Raw genomic sequence first — 20,800 nt, forward strand, 5'->3', positions numbered from 1 at the left:
GTTAAAGAACCTCTGTTAAAACCTTTAAAATCATTTCACCATAAAAAAAATTAATGTATGTATGCTAATCGCCTAACCTGCCAGAAAGCAAAATAGATTAACGAAACCAACACAAGACTGTGTCTTGTCGACGCCCTATGCTCCCAAGTGGAGTGAAAAGAAAAAAACCATTCGCAATTGCATTGCTACGAATCTCCGTTCATTAAACACCAAAATTGTAGACAATTTTTTTTTATAGCGGTCGCCCTTCGGCAGCCAATGACAAATTTCCGAGTGTATTTCTACCATAAAAAAGCGCCAAATAAAAAGCTCCAAACCAATTGCCTAAGAAATATATAGGATTATGCATTTAAAGTGTTAGGCAAAAAAATTATCGTATTAAAAAAAATCAGTGTAATAATGAAACAAATCAGAATTCTGAAAATAGACCTTTATTTACGTGCCAATTATTATTATTTTTTTTAGTAAAATAAAAGAAACTGGCAACTGCATAGTAGAATGACCCAAAATAAAATGTTTATTGATGCTATCTCCTAAATTTGTTCTATGGCCAAAAAAATTAGATATATTTTTTATTTACTGATGCTTTCCATTTCAATTCAACCGGGCTATTCGGGTCTTCGAAGATTGCGATGTAACTCAAATATGTTGCCCTCTGGTCAAAATAATGAGACACGTATTTTTTTGTTAGCCCGAAAAAAAATTTTTTCAAGATTTATCAGCAATTTTGTTTTTCGGCTCAAAATGGATTTTTTTTAATTATATAAGAAATTTTTTTTTTTAATGCTCATAACTTAGTCAAAAATGAACCGAGTTTAATGATTTTGGATTCAAATTGATCGTCATTACTTGCACGAGCGACTTCATGTAGAAACAACAGCAAAAAAGTAGTTGAAATTTTTAGGTCATGCACCTTTTGGATCTTGTAAGGCTTGATTTGAGAACATTTTTTAGTATGTGGCGGATGCTCTGGCTAGATATTTTCAATTCTTTCGCCATTTGATTGGCACTTCGTCGGGGATTTCGCTCAAGTCGCTTCTTCACCTTTAAACCATTTCACGTGACATTGCAGTCTTTTGATAACCAACTCCATGACGTTTCGCAATGCTACCAGTATCATTGTAACGAGTAATGGTGCGATAAACAAAAACCTTATTTACTTCGGGGCGCTCGAGCTCACGAGCAATCGCTGATTGTGATTTTCCAGGCAAATATAATGCAATCACACTATTACGTTTGAAGCCCACTACAGATTTTCTTTTTTCGCGTTTACTCTCGGCAAAATGCTTCCGCGCGCTTGTAAAGAATACTCTGGACTATCATTAAGCCAACTAACAGACAGCTGATGCACCGCTGGGCGAGCGGTTACAGGTTACACTTCGAGTGCCGAATCCTGTATTGACTCGTAGAGGCTTAATTTAAATTTGCGTGTAATCAGCTTAAACTTCAGCAATTTCGTATCGATGTAATACGTTTGCTTTGTTTGCTACCATTATTCTGTCTTGTAAGGCCTCGTTACTGCTGTTGGCATATTTTAATAGAACTCCCATATATTGAATGTGCTGGACCCCTCAAAAGTGAATTTATCAAGTCGAATGCTGTCAGGATTTCGTCTCTCTTCTCTGCGCCAGATTTTCAGATATTTAGTTTTGCTTTCCTTTATTATAAGGCAAATAAGGTAATAATTGGCATTTTCTATCAATATGACTGTTACCGATTAATAATACAATCCCATATTAAAATTGTTTTTTGTACTAATTAGACGAAAACTGTATTCAAATATTTATGTACTAAACCTGAATTATCGCTTCATACTAAAAAATTCTTTTGTAATATTTACCAAAAAATGCAACTATGCCTGAACTGTAAGCGCCGTTGAATTGACCGAAGCGTGCTTTAAAGGTCCAGTTGCTTACGGAAATTCAGACGCGTACGAGGCGCGACAATATATAAAAACTTCACTTCTAAGTTAACGCAATTTAAACAACTTGTTAAACATTATTAATTTCATAAACTTTAAATTCATATACTTATAAAATATTTCATGAACAAGAAATAAAATACAGTGAACTTAAAGTGTTGTTTATTATAATTTCGGAAGCCTCGTATTTTGGCCATTGTTGCTTTTGCCTGCAACAATGACATTGAGCAATTGATCACTAGGCACTCCCGATAGAGGAGCAAAAGATATTTTAAAACAATTTTATTCAACATAATTCATTAGCTTCGATTAAAGCCGATTTTTTTTCTTTCGAAAAAGGAAGGATGCATTGCCGTTCTAAAGGGTGGTTAAGTTTCAAGGGCCGGTGTTGATTTTGAATAAAATACAATTTTTTTAGGAATATACCTATGTCATTTCTCTTTATTATGATAATATTGGTATGGCTCAATTATGTATGGAATAAAATATCGGTCAAATGGCCTTCGAGGCCTCGGCGGCACACCTCCATCCGATGGGCCAAATTTTCGATGACGCTGAGGCATAATTGAGGTTCTATGCCGTTAATGTGCCGAATTATCTCATCCTTTAGCTCTTGAATTGTTGCTCGCTTATCGACATACACCTTTTCTTTCAAAGAACCCCAAAGAAAGAAGTCCAACGGTGTCGTTGACGCTTAGGTGTGGTTCACATTCATCGGAGCTTGAAATTTAACCACCCTTTATTTAAAACTACTCTACTTTCTTTTATCGTGACATTCTAATATACAAAACGTGGTTGGTCTAGTGTCATCAACTTTAATAGTTCCAGTATTCAAAATAAAGTTACAAAAACAAAAAGTTGATAAAGTTTTTTAACAAAAAATACGTACGTTCTCTAAAAATAACTATGTAATACAAATTGACCACTTGATACTAGCGTACCTAAATATTGTCAAGCGTTTTTAACAACTTATTTTTTTAAATCTCCCATTAATTAAAATAATAATAAATTCTAAAATAACAATCTTCTCTCACTTTTTTTGCAGCGCCCGATCCTCCCTCGAATCTGTCCGTACAAGTGCGCAGCGGCAAAAATGCAATCATTTCATGGTCACCACCCACACAAGGCAACTACACATCCTTTCGCATCAAAGTGCTCGGCCTTTCGGGGGCCTCCAGCTCATATAATCGCACATTCGTAGTGAATAATACATTCCAACATAGCGTCAAAGAGTTGACGCCCGGCGCCACATATCAGGTGCAAGCCTACACCGTCTACGATGGCAAGGAATCGGTGGCGTATACCAGTCGAAATTTCACAACAAGTAAGTCTCGAAACAAAGGCGAACTCAGGCCTAATAAATGTTACTACTAAGCGGAATTAGGGAGTAATGGATGTTTAATTTAAGAAATTAGGAAGAAAAAAAAAAAAACAACGCTTTACGCAAAGGCTTTAGCAAAACATACAAACAAACAAAAAATCATACAATGCTTTGGTGTTAGTTTCAGATTTGTCACTAAAAAGGTTATTCCTTTCCTACTATTAATATGAAATTAGTAATTAAAACACATTTGTGACTGATACACGAGCAAACAAATCTACATATTAATTATTAAACTTTATCAAATCTTTGCTAATACTTGCCTATTCATTACGCCACTAAAAGGTAGAAGGACGCGGCATAAAGAATTGCTGGATATAAAAATTCTGCGAGGTAACCAAACTTCAAACATTTGCACTCATTTATTAATATACTGGATTGAATGGCCTAATAACTGTACTTTACGATACTAAATAATCAATTCTTGGTCGTTTGTTGTTGTGACACATTCATTTATTTATTATTACAACAATATCTGTATGTATAGCACTAATGTAAACGCAAAAACAATTGTATGTAGTTGCAATAATGTTCGAAATTCGAGTATATCTGTGTTCATAGAGTAATAAAATAATTTCGAATTACCGTAAAACAGTATTTTATTAATTTACAAGAATACCTGTTATATGTATAGATGTTCTGTGGGCTTTTTCCAAAACAACTTGAATCGGCTTAGCACTTTTTATCTGTGAAGCAATAAATTTCGGGGTCATTTACATATGTATATAGGCAGCTGATGTAAAGAAAATCTGAACTAAAATATTAAATTCTTCGATAAAAGAGCAAAAGTTGTTAAAGTCAAAGAAGTTGTTTTGCCAAAAGTTCACAGACACATAGGTGCATATGTATATATTTACAACTACTCGTAATCAGAAAAAACTTCTTTAAATGTTTCGCACTTTATAAAGGTAATTCGCACGACTATCCTTTCTGTGTAATTATTTGTAATTTATTCGCTTTACTCAAGAGTCTATTTAATTTTTTTAGCATGCATGCCTAGCAAATTACTATTACTCTTGAGCGATGCCATGTCAAGTGAACCAAGTATTTTGGGCATTGTCGTCAATTCTTGGCAAAATTCTTCCTCTTCTCATTTATTTGTAGGCTTGTGTATAATAAGAAGTAAACTTTAAATATTTTGAATATAATTTTATAATTTTAAGATTTATTAAATTTTTAAAATTTTTGATATAGCCAAGGTCAAGGCGCATTCATTAAAGTTGGTGGCACTACACCAACAATAATGTTTTGTACGTTTAATTGTCACTGCAAAGTAGAAAACAAAGAATGAATTCGCCTTGTTTCATTCTGCGCTGACGGCCAAATAGACACGGCGAAAGAAAAAAAAACAAATCAGCTGATTTACCAAAACCACCTTTAATAGATTCGCCTTGCAGCAGATTCGATTTTTTTTATATTTATTTGGTGTCTACATTGTGAAAATTAAATTACTCTAAACTGTAAAATCTTTGTTTAAGATTTTAACAATTTTGGGATCAAAATAAAAACAAAATGTATTGCGCTTTATTTTTGCTCTACTGCTACTACCTGTTTACCTAACCCGAATACTTTTAATATATTTACTCGAAAATATTAGGAGGAGGCAGGGATCTATTGCGCAGAGCTAGGCATCAGGCAGCCATTTAAGCTTCCTGACAACTGTAGTATCTTTCAAGCAGAAGTCTTTGCTGTAGGTAAGGCTGCGGAAATAGCACTCGCAAAGACATCAAACAAATCCAAACTAAATATATACGTTGACAGCCAAGCTGCGATAAAAGCGATAAACTCATATGAAATTTCATCTAAAAATGTTCTAAAAAGCAGGGAAGCCATAGAGACATTAGCCGCAGACAGACGGTTGCATATCTATTGGGTACCCGGACATAAGGAAACGAAATTGTAGATGAGATTATCAAAAGCGATATTTACAGACAATTCGAACAAGAAAACGACATACTAAAACCTTTAAATGCGGTATGACATCGCTGCGGATATGAAAACAGGAGGTTATGAGAGAGGAAGTGGAATAATCTATCCACTTGTAAAAACGCGAAAAACATGTGTAGAAAGGAAAGCAGAACTATCATACAGGTACGTATGCTGACAGGCCAGATAGCCAAATTTGACTGTGGCACACGCATAGCAGGTGGGAATTACAAACAATGATTGCTGCAGATTTTGCAATGAACTAGAAGAGAGGGAAATGCTAGAACATCTTCTATGTTCTTGCCCTGCATTAGCTAGAACCAGATTAAAATGCTTAGGAGCTTTACAATATGAGAAGTTGGAATACTTCTCGGGGATAGAGCTCCAAAGTATTACAAGATGTCTTCTACAAAGAAACGTAATAGGGCTATGATGATGGCTTTCAGCCAGCCAGGTCAACCTAACCTAACCTACTGCCTGTGTAATGTACCTTGGTTATAGAGTTTTTTAAACTAAAATTTTTTCGGTTCCTTTTTATTTTTTACATATAATACTTTTTCCATTTTTAGGATAAAATATACTTTCTAAAAAGAAATTTTGGGCAAAAAAAGAACTGTTTTTGTTTAAAAATTGTACGAATGTTTTTGATGTCATTTTTGAAAGGAAACATAAACAAATTAAAAAAAATGTGGATGGGTGCTTTAAACAAAAAAAAAAGGTTGAAAGCTAAAAAAACCGACAATATTTTACTTTGAAAAACACTACATCAAAATTTTCAACCTTGCATAAATCCCAAGATTATAATTTTTGAAAATTTTTCCAGTTTTCTTTTTTTTTTGTTGTTCTTGGTCTACTGCTACTACCTGTTCAATGAATACAGAGTTCCTTTTAACGTTTTTAAATATATTGTATTTATAAAGATAAAATATACTTCTAAGAAAAACATTGCGAAAAAATAAAAATTAAATGTTTACGTTAAAAATTGTTGTAAAAAAATTGTTATGTAATTTTTGAAAAAAAGAATAAATAAAATAAAATAAATCTGAAGTAGCACATTGTTCAAAAAAATTAAATATAAGAATATATAACATATATTTTGAAAAGAACCGAGAATATTGCACTTGGAAAAACTCTAAGCAAAATTTTCAAAATTATAAATTTTTTTCGCAAATATAATTTTTTTTTTTTTTCAAAATTATAAAATTTTTTTCGCATTTATAAATTTTTTGTTTTAAATTATTAAACTTTTTTACAATTATAAATTTTTTTTCAAAATTATAAAATTTTTTTCGTATTTATATATTTTTTTTTTATTTATATAAATTTTTCCGCATTATAAATTTTTTATTTTCAAAATTATAAAATTTGTTTCACAATTATAATTTTTTTTTTTTAATTTTTCGAATTTTTTTCAATTTTCTTATACTCAATCCTATAAATTTTTTTTTTTTTTTTTTTTTTGTCGTTTATTTGCAATCTATTTTTAAAATAATAAGCAAATTATCTAACTATTAACAATTTGACTTATATTATTGAGCTCCATTGAGGTCAATAATGATATATGTGTATACTACGATTAATGTACACTTATATTCAGACTTATGTGTTAGATTTTAATACATTTTAATATTAGATTTATCTATTAGGTTCTGAATGGAATGTCTAATACATGATGTCTTTTAAGTCTATTAATTTCATTAGTTTCATCAAGTAATGCAATTGCTAGCGGGTTATCGTGATAACTTAATCTCTGTAAATATTTTGTGGTAATTTTTTTAATTTCATCTTTTATAAAGGGAATTTTTAGATCAGTATGTATGGCTTTATTTGTGACGAACCAGGGTGCACTTGTGATAAGCCTTAAAGTTTTTGACTGATATCTTTGCAGAATTTCTATGTTAGAATTGCAAGCAGTTCCCCACAGTTGTACTGCGTAGGTCCATACTGGCTTTAGTATAGCCTTATATATTAATATTTTGTTATTTAGATTAAGTGTTGATTTTGGTCCTAGTAGCCAGTAAAGTTTGTTTGTTTTTATCTTTAACTGGGTTTTTTTTGCTTGAATATGGCATTTCCAGGTTAGCCGTTTGTCCAAATGTATGCCAAGGTATTTGACCGTATCATGTTTGGGAATTATATTACCATTTAGATAGAGTGAAGGGCATTCTTTCCGTCTCAATGAAAACAAAACATGCACAGATTTGTTTGTGTTAACTTTTAATTTCCATCGGTCCAGCCACGTCTGTATCTCGTTTAGTTCTATCTGAACTAGATTGGTTGCATCAATTGGGGACGGACTTGAAGCTAGTATAGCGGTGTCATCAGCGTATGTAGCCATTAGGACATTTTCGGTTTCGGGTATGTCAGATGTAAAAATCGTATAAAGTATAGGACCGAGTACGCTACCCTGTGGTACTCCAGCTTTTATGTATCTAATATCAGTTATTTCTTCATTTACCTTAACGTAAAATGATCTTTCGGTGAGGTAAGACTTTAGTGTTAGATAAAATGGTGCAGGAAGTATTTTTTTAATTTATATAACAAACCTTGATGCCATACTTTGTCGAATGCCTTTTGTACATCCAAAAATACGGCTGAACAATATTCCCTTCGTTCAAAGGAGTCGGTTATGAAATTAACAACACGGTGACATTGTTCAAGTGTACCATGGTATCGGCGAAAACCAAATTGATGTTCGGGTATGACCTTATTTTCTTTCAGTATTGGGAATACTCTGCGCAAAAATAGTCTTTCGAATATTTTGGAGAATATTGTCAATAAGCTGATTGGTCTGTAAGAGGATATTTGATTTTCAGGTTTTGCCGGTTTAAGGACCATAACTATTTCGGCGCACTTCCACTGTGTAGGAAAATAGTTTAATCTTAATATTGAGTTATATAACAGAGTTAAGAACATAACTCCTTTTTTCGACAAACACTTGGCTACTTTGTCGTCAATTTTATCATATCCAGGAGATTTGTTGTTACACAGGTTTTTAATTTCAGAGCGAATTTCATTCGGTGTAATATGTTTGATCGGTAGAGATAGTTGACATGGGGTATCGAGAAATGCTAACACATCATCATCGTTGTTGCTTTGGTTTATAAACGGAGAAAACATTGCCTCTAAATATCTAGCGTATGCATAAGCCTTACTCTTGTCTGTCCTACACCAAACGTTGCCACAATCTTTTATAGGCGCATTTCTCTTTTTGGGATGTTTGAGATATTTTGTAGCATTCCAAATCTTATGATCATCAACATTTCTATCGTTTAGGCTGTGTATATAGTCTGATACTGATTTATTTCTAAATTCGTTTAGTTTTTCTTTGACTTCAGTTGTTGCTTTATTTAGAGCAGTTTTGTCTCTTGGATTCCTAGTAGTTTGCCATTTTTTTCGAAGGCGTCTCTTATGCTTAATTAATGCTCTTATCTCTCCACATACATGTATACGGCTACGATATTTGATCTCATTACCTTTTTGGGGAGTAGAAAAAATGGCCGCTTCATGGATTTTATTTGTGAAATATTCGACTGCATTATCTAGCTCAATTGTTGTTTTAATTGAAATATTAAGTTCCAAATTTTGGGTTAGCCAATCTTGAAAAATTTTTATTTGACTCTTACTAGTTAATGTTTTGTATTTCTGTTGCCGTAGGCTAGTTAGAGTGTCGTAACTGATAATGACTGGAGAGTGATCTGAGCTGAGTTCTTCAGAACTGACAACTTCCAGTAATTGGGCTGGGATACCATTGTATACAGCAAAATCTAATAAATCCGGAATTTTCGATGGATCACTCGGCCAGTAGGTAGGCTCCCCCGTCGACAACGTTTTAAAATTATTTTTAACAATACATTTATAAAGCTCTCTTCCTTTTGGGTTAGGAGTACGTGAGCCCCACCATGTATGTTTGGCGTTGTAGTCGCCCCCTACCAGAAATCTTGTACCAAGAGTATTGAAAAAAGTGTCGTATTCAGGTGTCGTAATGCTATGCCTGGGAGGCGAATACAGTGCACATGCGTTCATTCAAACCGCAGCTGAGTCAAAGTCTCGTCTCTTTGTCTAATTATTTTTCCCTATCGTAAACCGGATAAAATGACCATGTGAATATTATAATAAAATTCTCAATTCTTCGGAGCAGTGATTAAATTGTATGATGCGTTAAGACTTGTTTGGGTTATTTTTAAAGATCAAAATTATGCACGGGAGCCAAACTCTTAAGACGAGTACTGGCTGAGCCAACCGTGAAATAGAAGTTTATTCCACAATTAATCGAAAAGTTGATTACTTTATTTTATTATAATAAAAAATATTAAAAAACAACGAAGGGCATTTTTGTAACATAAAAGGTAAATAGTCGTCATAGGAACTGGCACTGGCAGCTGAAGTTTATGCAATTAAATTCATCAATATAATTCTATATATGTGTTTCCTGTATTAACATCCATCTGTCATTCGGAATTTAATTTAATTCGGCAATAAATAAAAGCCGATTAATGAATTTGAATGACGTCCATGACGCCTAACCCAATTTTTCCGTATATTTTTGCAAGATTCGGCTGCGTTCAACTCATAAATCGTCTCCACGTCAAGTGAAAAATAATCTATTTTGTGGATTTCCACCCATAAACTAAATTTCTGGTACATAACGGATATTTTATTATCTGCCAAGGTCCAAGAAATCGGTTCAAATTCCAAATGCCCGATGAGCTAGCCCGCTTCTTAACGCTCTCAAATGTTTTATTTAAATAAATAAAGTCGATTTAACGTCAGAAGCTTTTTCATGGCAGAAATGCACACGGAGGTTTGTTATGGTCTGACGAAGATCGCCTGCCATTTGATAACATTTTTTCGCATATTTACATAACCGCAATAGGCTTCGAAGTTCGAACCCAAATCCACTTACCTGAGGTAGTCGCTATACAAGAATGTTAGATTACAGGGTTGGCCATCCGAAGCGAAATTGTGGTTACTTCGGACTTTCACGCCATACCGCAGAATTTTGCCTACTTATTTCACTTGCATTATTTTGTATGCTCATTTAATCAATCATTGTTCAGCCAGCAACGAAGTAACTTGAGCCGAGACTGTGTTGATTTTATTCGCAATCTCAGTTTGTTCGTAAACAAACCACTGTCATGGCCTCGGTTACGTCAGCGAATCAGCTGATTCCTTCAAATTCCACGAGGGCCGGTTAATAGTACTATGTTGGCCACACCTATTGAAATTTGTTTACCATAATTCATTAATATTTGGTAATAGTTTTAAGAATTTTGTTTGGTCAATGATAACTTATCATACAACATAAAATAATTTTTCATACTTACAAATATTTTTAGTTGAAAAGTAGCTGTTTATCAAAATAACGTAAGTAAAAGTGTAAAAAGTAGTTACAAATATTACTTCATAATATTTATTATATTATATATATTAGAATAATTTCTTCAGCACTAATTCAGCATGCCGCACAAAAAATTAGGAAATGTAAAGAGCTTGCAAATTGCTTCTGCATTCAAGCATCGTATAAATGTTATATATATTTTACGCTAACCTCATATATGCCTACATATACATATTTATAATTCAAAGCCATTACTTATAAACACATTCTTATCTCGTTCATGTTTTACTTCATCCAACACTCACACACTCGTTAACCGACTAATCCGAATAGAGCCCAATACACCCGGTAAATTCATTGTATGGTTCCGCAATGAGACCACATTGCTCGTGCTTTGGCAACCACCATATCCAGCTGGCATTTATACCCACTACAAAGTATCCATCGAACCGCCGGATGCATTAGAAAGTGTGTTGTATGTGGAGAAGGAAGGCGAACCGCCCGGTCCCGCACAAGCGGCCTTTAAAGGGCTCGTACCCGGCCGCGCTTACAACATATCCGTGCAAACCATGTCAGAAGATGAAATATCCCCACCGACTACCGCACAATATCGCACTGTCCCATTGCGACCGCTGAACGTCACATTCGATAAGGATTACATAACATCGAATTCATTTCGAGTATTGTGGGAAGCGCCAAAAGGCATATCAGAGTTCGACAAGTACCAAGTCTCATTAGCAGCATCGCGTAGGCAATCAACTGTGTCGCGAACCAATGATCCGATTGCCTACTTCGACTTTCGTGACATCACCGAACCGGGTAAAACATTTAATGTGATTGTGAAAACCGTTTCGGGGAAAGTGACATCGTGGCCTGCGGCTGGCGATGTAACGCTACGTCCATTGCCAGTGCACAATTTGCGCTCATTCAATGATGACAAAACGAATACGATGCGCATCACATGGGAACCGGATCCCTCGAGTACGCAGGATGAGTATCGCATAGCGTAAGGAGTTTTTACTCGATAAATAAATAAGTAATTTTATAATAATTTTAATGCCCTTTCTTAGCTACCACGAGTTGGAGACTTTCAATGGCGACACCAGCACTTTTACCACCGACCGAACAAGCACTATTTTGGAAAGTCTGCTACCAGGTCGCAACTATTCGCTTTCTGTGGAGGCAGTCTCAAAGAAAATGGAGTCGAATGAAACCACAATTTTCGTTGTAACACGTCCATCATCACCCATAATTGAGGATCTAAAGAGCATACGGACAGGTCTAAATATAAGCTGGAAGAGTGATGTGAACTCCAAACAGGAGAAATATGAAGTGCTTTATTCGCGCAACGGCACCTCCGAAGTGCGCACCATAGATACAAAGGAGTCACGTCTAGTCATAACCAACTTGCATGCCGGCGCTGGATATGAGGTGAAAGTTTTTGCCGTCAGTCATGGTTTGAGAAGTGAGCCGCATGCATATTTCCAAGCAGTGTGTAAGTAACGACTTAAATAGCGAAATTGAATACGAAAACTATAAAAAAACACCTTCCATATTTCAATTACGCAGTTCCCAATCCGCCACGCAATATGTCCATCGAGACAGTGCGCAGCAATTCGGTACTGGTGCATTGGGCACCTCCCGAAAATAGCGACTTCACAGAATACTCGATGCGTTATCGCACTGAGGCCAAAGAACAGTGGGTAAATTTGCCTAGCGTACGTTCCACAGAAGCAGACATTACCGAGATGATCAAGGGCGAGAAGTACACCATACAAGTGAACACAGTGAGCTTCGGCGTAGAGAGTCCCAATGCACAAGAAGTGGTTTATACTGTGCCACCTAATGAGGTATCGAATATCGTACCTTGGGTGGACGCACGCAACATCACTTTGGAATGGCCTAAGCCCGAAGGACGCGTAGAGTCGTATATAGTTAAATGGTGGCCCTCAGAGATTCCCAACAAGGCGCAAACTAAAACTGTACCCGAGAATAAGTCAGGTTAGTTGAGTAGCTTTTAAATTAGTGAATTTTGTATAATTTTTATTTTTGCTTATTCGTCACAAGATGAGTCTTCCTCCGTGCGAGTTTTGATAAGCGATATTATGCCTGGCATAAAGTACAATTTCGATATACAAACCACTTCCTATGGTATCTTCTCACGCTCCACACACTTTTCCGCGCGCACCATGCCGCTAATTCAGTCCGAAGTGGTTGTTGTTAATGATAGGCAAGAGGATGAGCGCGATACCATCACTCTATCCTACACGCCCACACCACAGTCATCTTCGAAATTCGATATCTACCGTTTCTCACTCGGTGATCCCGAGATAAAAGATAAGGAAAAGCTCGCTAACGACACAGATCGCAAAGTCACGTTCACTGGCTTGATACCCGGACGTCTTTATAACATCACTGTCTGGACAGTGAGTGGTGGTGTGTCTAGTCAGCCTATACAACGTCAAGATCGTCTCTTTCCTGAACCCATTACCCAGTTGCATGCCACCAACATCACTGATACTGAAATCTCGCTTAAGTGGGACATTCCAAAGGGTGAATATAACGATTTCGATGTGCAATACTTAACCGCCGACAACATTCTCGCACAAAATATCACCGTCCGCAATGAAATTACCATCACGGATCTTCGTCCACATCGCAATTACACATTCACAGTTGTCGTGCGTTCGGGCACTGAATCTTCAGTGTTGCGCAGCAGTTCACCACTCTCGGCAAGCTTTAGCACAAATGAAGCAGTGCCTGGTCGTGTTGAACGTTTCCATCCGATAGATGTCCAACCCAGTGAAATTGTTTTCGAATGGTTGCTGCCGTCGAGTGAAGCTAACGGTGTTATTCGTCAGTTCTCCATCACCTACATGAATGTGAACAATGTCACTGAAATGCGAACACATCAATTCGAATCAACTGAGACAACAGGCGCTATACGAAATTTGAAGCCGGGCGAAACATATATTTTTAAGATACAAGCGAAAACATCTGTTGGTTATGGACCGGAGCGCGAGTATAAGCAGACAATGCCAATTTTGGCGCCTCCACGTCCAGCGACACAGGTTGTGCCCACCGAGGTGTATCGCAGCTCACAGACAATACAGATACGCTTCCGTAAGAACTATTTCTCCGATCAAAATGGACCGGTAAGTTAAATTTGGGCACAAAATATACAAAATATGCACATTTGAATGTGTCTAAATGTAGGTTTAAATTAATAGAAATGCATACAAAAAGGAGAGGAGAAAATTGGACTGTGATTTGGTCAAATGAAAGTACAGGGAATTAAAAACGCGTGAATACAAATCATCAGCGTCTTTATTTCTGAGTTAATTTAGATGAAAATATTTTGTTTGCTCAAGTTAATTTGCGAAAAGTGTTCCGCATGTTGAGGTTTTACAATAAAAGGGGCCGATGCTTTGCGTAGATATACACGTTTTGAATAACCGTCTTGAAAATATATTTTTTTTATAAAGAGGGTCGTCTATCTAGCGCTTGGAATAGGAACTACCGACTTTTCTATTTTTACCGCCAAAATATAGGGTTTTCCAATAACAGGTGTTAGGTGTTAAACAGGAGAGATGATTAACGATTTTTTTATGGCCGGAATTGGATGGTATTGATCTGGGCAACGTTTATTTTCAAAAAGATGGCGCTATGTGCCACACAAGCAACGAAACCATTGATCTTTTACGGGAAAAGTTTCCGGGCCGTTTTATCTCTCGAAGAGGTGATCACAATTGGCCACCGAGGTCTTGTTATTTAACACCTTGTGACTTTTTTCTTTGGGGCCACCTGAAAGAGAAGGTCTACGCCAACAACCCAGGGTCGATTCAAGACCTGAAAGATGGAATTCGTGAGGCTATCGAGGACATACCTGTAGGGCAGCCACTTTGCAATTCGGTTATGGAAAATTTCATGAAAAGGATATTGTCCTGTAAGCGTGGTCGTGGTGGTCATTTGCCTGATGTTATTTTCCACTATTAACGGCATACCTTCCTCTTTATAATGAAATAAACATCCGATCATTTATATAAAAATAAAAATAAATAAAAATAGCATTTTCTTTGAATATCAAAATAACACCTCTTATTGGAGAACCCTTTAGCATCCGTGATTTATCGTAAATTTAGTAAACGGTTAGACATTTGCAAAATGGATCGGTTTTTGCTGCAACAAAGTTGAGAAATATTAAAAAACTTGCTATTGCTGCGAAAAAAGGTTAAGACCGGGACAAAAGTCTACCAGCAGGATGTATTAGAAAGCGTGAAAAAGCAGTTGAACACTACTCTCTTCAATGGAGAGCTTTGAATCTTCCTGCAAGATTCTGCTGCAGCTTATAAGGCAAAAATCCCCCAACAGTGGCTAAAAAAAATATTCCTGGGTTCATAGCCGCAGAAGATTGGCCGTCTGAAAGTCCAGATCTGAATCCATGGGAATACAGTTTGTGGTCAGAATTGGAGAACATGGCCTGTCGAAGACCTCACAGAAATTTTGAGAGTCTCAAACAATCTTTGGTTCCAGCAGTGAAGTTAATATTCGTGGGAACCGTGCGTGCTGAAATAGCTGGATGGCCTATTCGTTTAAAGGCTCGAGTAAAAGCAAATGGGGACAATTTCGAATGAAAATCTAAAACTTATTATTTTTTTATTTACATGATTAAATAAAAAAAACTTCATTAAAAAAAGTATTAAAATTTCAGATCTATAACGGACTTAACTTGTAACAGAACTTATGGGGTTAGGAGTAGTCAGGCCCGAAAAATGATGATTTTCAATCATCTTTTTTTTGCTAGCCTGATACTCACACGTATCCCGGGGGTATCTCGGGTAACGAGATCTCTCACCCTTTAGCCAGACTGGGCTCTGAGGCCAACTTTTTTGGCCCAGAGCCCGTTCTGCCACTCCCTTCTGCAGCCATTAAAGCCACGGTTGGCAAACGGTTGCTCTAACCCACAAGCGAGCTTGACAGGCTGAAAAAGGCTGCAGATGGACAAAACTGATGTTACCTGTCATGTCCGACCAACTGTCGCAGTTCCTCCTGTCACAAGCAGAGGGGACTGTAGGAGGCTGGTTGGACTGATGGCGGGCCACTTTTTGTGAGCGAACCACATGGAAAAAGTAGACATCTCAGACAGTGCACGCTGCCCAGCATGTGGAGAGAAGGATGAGACGGCGGACCACTTTCTGTGTGTCTGCCCCGCCTTCGCTCGAATCAGGCTTGGCTCTTTGGCACTACAACATCAGATTTCTTCGGAGGTCGGGTAGATTTGAAGAAAATTAAAAAGAAAATTCTGAGCCCCTAACCCCTTAAAAAAACGTTTCTAATTTTATATCTATAACGGACTTAGCTTGTAACAGAACTTATGGCAGGACTAAGTATACTGTGTATTATATACTTTTAGAATTATAAATATAAGTAATATTTGTTCTTTTAATGGTTTGCATATAAGTACGTACATAAATATCCTTCTATTTAAGGTTCGTTGGTACACAATCATTGTCGCCGAGGATGACACCAAAAATGCTTCGGGCCTAGAGATGCCCAGTTGGCATGATGTGCAATCGTATAGTGTATGGCTGCCGTATCAAGCAATCGACCCATATTATCCATTTGAAAATCGCTCCGTAGAGGACTTTACTATTGGCACAGAAAATTGCGATAATCGTAAAATAGGCTACTGTAATGGACCGCTAAAATCTGGCACCACGTACAAGGTGAAAGTGAGAGCATTCACAGCACCCGACAAATTTACCGACACCGCCTACAGTTTCCCGATACAAACAGGTGAATAGATGAATTATATAAAATTCAATTTATAAGTGATATTTCACATTTGTAATTATAAATATTATGAATAATGAAAACCATGCAATTGTCTACTGAGATTTGCTTACAAATTTTCAATTTCCCCTATGCCATGTCTTGCACAAAAAATATATGCACCTAAAGATCTATTGATCTCACCTGGTGAGTATACTAAACGGGAGGCGCATAACAAATAGTTTTTTTCATTTTTTTTTTAATTCCTTTACTTATTAAACTTAACGCACAGCTTCAACTTACTTATTCATTATTTTCCCCTTCACAGATCAAGACAACACTTCGCTGATCGTCGCCATCACCGTGCCACTAACCATTATTTTTGTGTTACTCATTACTTTGTTTGTATTTAAACGTCGTCGCAACAGTTGCCGCAAAGCAACCAAAGACTCTCGTGCCAACGACAACATGTCGCTGCCAGACAGCGTAATCGAACAAAACCGTCCCGTGTTGATAAAGAATTTCGCGGAACACTATCGTCTGATGTCGGCCGATTCGGATTTCCGTTTTAGTGAGGAATTTGAAGAACTAAAGCATATCGGACGCGATCAGCCATGCACATTCGCTGATCTACCATGCAATCGTCCCAAAAATCGTTTCACCAACATTTTACCTTACGATCACTCGCGCTTCAAGCTGCAGCCAGTCGACGATGATGAGGGCTCCGACTATATTAATGCAAACTATGTGCCAGGCCATAATTCGCCGCGTGAATTTATTGTCACACAAGGCCCATTGCATTCGACACGTGACGATTTCTGGCGCATGTGTTGGGAGAGTAATTCGCGTGCCATTGTGATGTTGACTCGCTGTTTTGAGAAAGGACGTGAGAAGTGCGATCAGTATTGGCCAAACGATACGGTGCCCGTCTTTTATGGTGATATCAAAGTGCAAATATTGAATGACAGTCACTATGCTGATTGGGTAATGACCGAATTTATGCTGTGCAGGGTAGGTTTTTAAAAACTATATCAGTTTTTGCTATAAGACCTGATTTTATGAATTTTTTTCAAACAGGGCAGTGAGCAGCGCATCATGCGTCACTTCCATTTTACCACATGGCCGGACTTCGGTGTTCCAAATCCACCACAAACTCTGGTGCGTTTCGTGCGTGCTTTCCGCGATCGTATCGGCACCGATCAACGCCCAATAGTGGTGCATTGTAGTGCTGGTGTGGGTCGTTCGGGCACATTCATCACACTCGATCGCATTCTACAGCAGATAAAGACGTCAGATTTTGTCGACATTTTCGGCATAGTCTATGCCATGCGTAAAGGTAAATCAAAGAATTTTTTCAAATAACGAAATATTTTACGCTCTAACCATATTGCATTTCTTTGTTGTTGCAGAACGTGTTTGGATGGTGCAAACGGAACAGCAGTACATCTGCATTCATCAGTGTTTGTTGGCTGTGCTTGAAGGTAAGGAGAACATTGTTGGACCTGCGCGGGAAATTCATGACAATGAAGGCTACGAAGGTGAGTCCTTTTTCATGTTTTTTCTTGTTGTTGCTTTTTGTAATTTGAACTAACAGATTTTACAATTTTAATATTTTTTTATTTAATTTTTCGGTTTTGGTGTTGATTTTGATGGTACAAAAAATGTAAAAGCGTTCTAAGTAAAGCATAACTTCTTAACAGAGTTAGACCGTTTGGTTGGGCTGGTTTAAGGTTATTCGTGTTTATTCTCGTTAGGCATCTAAGTACATTTCACAGAAAGTGAAAATATCTTACATAAAAAAATCTCATATTCCCAGGGATAGTCTTTTTATTAAGTTAAAAGTAATCATTGCAATTATTTATATACATATATTTAAAAATATTTTTAGTTTCTCAGATGTATGGAAAGCAATTCCTGCAAAAGCAAATGCAAATATGTATAAATACAAGGTGGCGCAAAATTAATCATTCTATCGGAAGATTTATAATTTTTGCCAATGGCGTCGTACGTCAATCATATTTGAAATAAACAACTGCAGTATTCAAACAGACAAACAATGGGCCGCGTAAAGGTCAAAATAAGGACTTTGATCACTCGAAATCATTTTTTTTATTGAGTAAAAAGTTGTTAAAAAAAATTGTATAATTAATATTCGCCACCTTGTATACAAAAGTTGTTCGTATTTTTTTTTTTTAGTTTTGTTAGTTCTTTTTGTTCAAAAACCATATACAGTTGCGGGCACGAAAATAGCAGTACCAAAAAATTTTTGAGTTTTTTCAAAAAAAATTTTAATCTATGATGCGATTAAAAAGTTGTTATTATTATTTTGAAATATTATTCTATTTCTTAATTCTTTAACTTAACAAATATTTAAATCAATTCTATAACGAAAATCAAAACTTTTTATAACAAAAGTTAGAAATTCAGGGCTAACACTAAAATTGCAGTGGGCAAATAAATAATTCATTCTGACCAAACTACATTTACAAAGTTTGCAGACACAGAGTTGTAACTGATATTAAGTTGAATTCCCCAATTTTTGAATTACGGCAGCGCAACGGCGAGACATTGAGTACACCAATTGCTCTCATCGCTGCCGCGAAATCTTCTGCCACACAGCTTTAATAATTTCCGCGAGTTGTTAACTGTCATTCGATTTGGCATTGTGTGCAGCTCTTTTTAAGTCCCCGTACAGATTTTTATAGCACTGAGGCCGGGAGAATGAGACAATTCCATAGCCTCAATTTTATTTGCGCGAAACCAATCCTTGTCCTTCCGACTCGTGTGTTTAGAATAATTATGCTACAGGTAGACCCGTTTTATTGGCATTTTCTCTCTGCAATACGGAAACACAATATTCTGCATTATTTCCACATAAATATTGTGTCCGACAAGCCATCAATTTTGTGTGTGGGGCCTGCGTTATGTTCAACTCTTTTTTAATTTGTATGGCTGACTTCATGGGATTCTCTAACAATTCTGCGAAAGTCATGCGGAGAACCTTTTTATTTTCCTCCTCTTCTTTCCGGCTTTTCCACAAATTTGATTGCATTTGAAATAATTTTTGCTGAACATGAAAGAATATTTTGTGTTTCTGTTTAAGATCTTCTATCTGCGCTCAATTTCAGAATCTGCTTTCGCTGTTCTGTGGTGCAGTGTTCCGCTCGATCCACTATAGTCGAAACGTAAGAAATATATGCATGATACTCATCAAATTAAAAATATATGTAATAATAAAAAACGTACTTTCGTCTAAATCTGTGCAAAATTTTATTTATATTCCTTGTGTGACCTTAAAAAACCTGAAGGCACTGCTATTTCAATGTTTCACTTTAAAACATAGCGACACCGATAAAGCACAGTTATTTACGTAGTTGTCAGATTTATTCAGATAAACTCTACACATCTGAAATCCCTTAAGCTTTTGTAGATAAATTGTTTTCCAATAACAGGTGTTATTTTGAATAGTCTGCTATTTCGGTTGATGTCACTTTTGAAGCTGTCATTTTTTGATATTTGACAAGTAGGAACTACGCCATTAATAAAAATGGAACGATAAACGTTTAAAATTCACTACAGAAATGGTGAAAATTTGGCAAAAACAGTCGTAAAACTCGAACATTTTTGGGTCACCCTAAAGCACCTTGTCAGACCGCAATACAGAAATTGGTGAAAAAAAATCGAGCTGTTGGGATAAGTGATGTGAAGCTGAAAGTGCTGTTGTAGCAGAAAGTGTTGAAGAAACCCCAGGTTTGTGCATTCCTCGTCGTTCTTTGGAATTAGGCATTCCACAAACGTCATCAACAACGTCGTATCTTTGCTAATTGGGTCGTTGAAATGCATGAAAGTGATCCGGAATTCCATCGAAAAATCATCGTGAGTGATGAGGCCCATTTCCTCCTCGGTGGCTTCGTCAACAAGCAAAATTAGTCAGATCTGGGTCCGCCGGAGTCATTGGACCTTACTAGAAGGTAGAAAGCAACAGTTATATGAATGGATTGCGCTATCGAGAGATGAAAAACAATTTTTTATGACAAGAATTAGATGGATCGATCTGAACAACGTTTATTTTCAACAAGACGGCGCTACGTGCCACACAAACAATGAAACCATTGATATTTTACGGGAATAACACCTCTTATTAGAAAACCCTTTATTTGGCAATGAAACTTTCTTTTGTATGATTTATAGGAAAAAAATAAAGGACTTCATAAATGACAATAATTCAAAATAATTTATTAAAGGTACTGCTATTTTCATGCTCACAGTTGTGCATCAAGTTTTCAAATTTTACACAAAATTGAGAAAATCTAAGAAATTTACACCTCAATTTTGATGTTTTTAATTTGAATTTTTAGAAAATTTTTGGGGTACGTAGTAACATGGCTCTTGAAATTTTAATAAAATAAGTCATCATCTTGACATTACAGTCCGGGGAGGACCATTGCCTCCTCTACAA

The 20,800-nt window shown here is 36.3% G+C and overlaps 1 protein-coding gene across 1 annotated transcript in view; it reads left to right on the plus strand.

Annotated features, from left to right (window-relative positions):
• The window catches only part of LOC128857516 (tyrosine-protein phosphatase 10D), a 43,482-nt gene that overhangs the window by 18,893 nt on the left and 3,789 nt on the right, over nt 1-20,800 (plus strand). Inside the window, exons 3-12 of the mRNA XM_054093267.1 lie at nt 2,967-3,245; nt 3,588-3,635; nt 10,903-11,575; nt 11,640-12,064; nt 12,139-12,570; nt 12,637-13,724; nt 16,059-16,365; nt 16,670-17,352; nt 17,419-17,677; nt 17,751-17,879. Coding sequence (XP_053949242.1) covers nt 2,967-3,245; nt 3,588-3,635; nt 10,903-11,575; nt 11,640-12,064; nt 12,139-12,570; nt 12,637-13,724; nt 16,059-16,365; nt 16,670-17,352; nt 17,419-17,677; nt 17,751-17,879 — 4,323 coding nt within the window. The remainder of the gene's footprint in view (nt 1-2,966; nt 3,246-3,587; nt 3,636-10,902; nt 11,576-11,639; nt 12,065-12,138; nt 12,571-12,636; nt 13,725-16,058; nt 16,366-16,669; nt 17,353-17,418; nt 17,678-17,750; nt 17,880-20,800) is intronic.

Source organism: Anastrepha ludens, chromosome 3, assembly GCF_028408465.1.
Source record: "Anastrepha ludens isolate Willacy chromosome 3, idAnaLude1.1, whole genome shotgun sequence".
Classification (NCBI taxonomy): domain Eukaryota; kingdom Metazoa; phylum Arthropoda; class Insecta; order Diptera; family Tephritidae; genus Anastrepha; species Anastrepha ludens.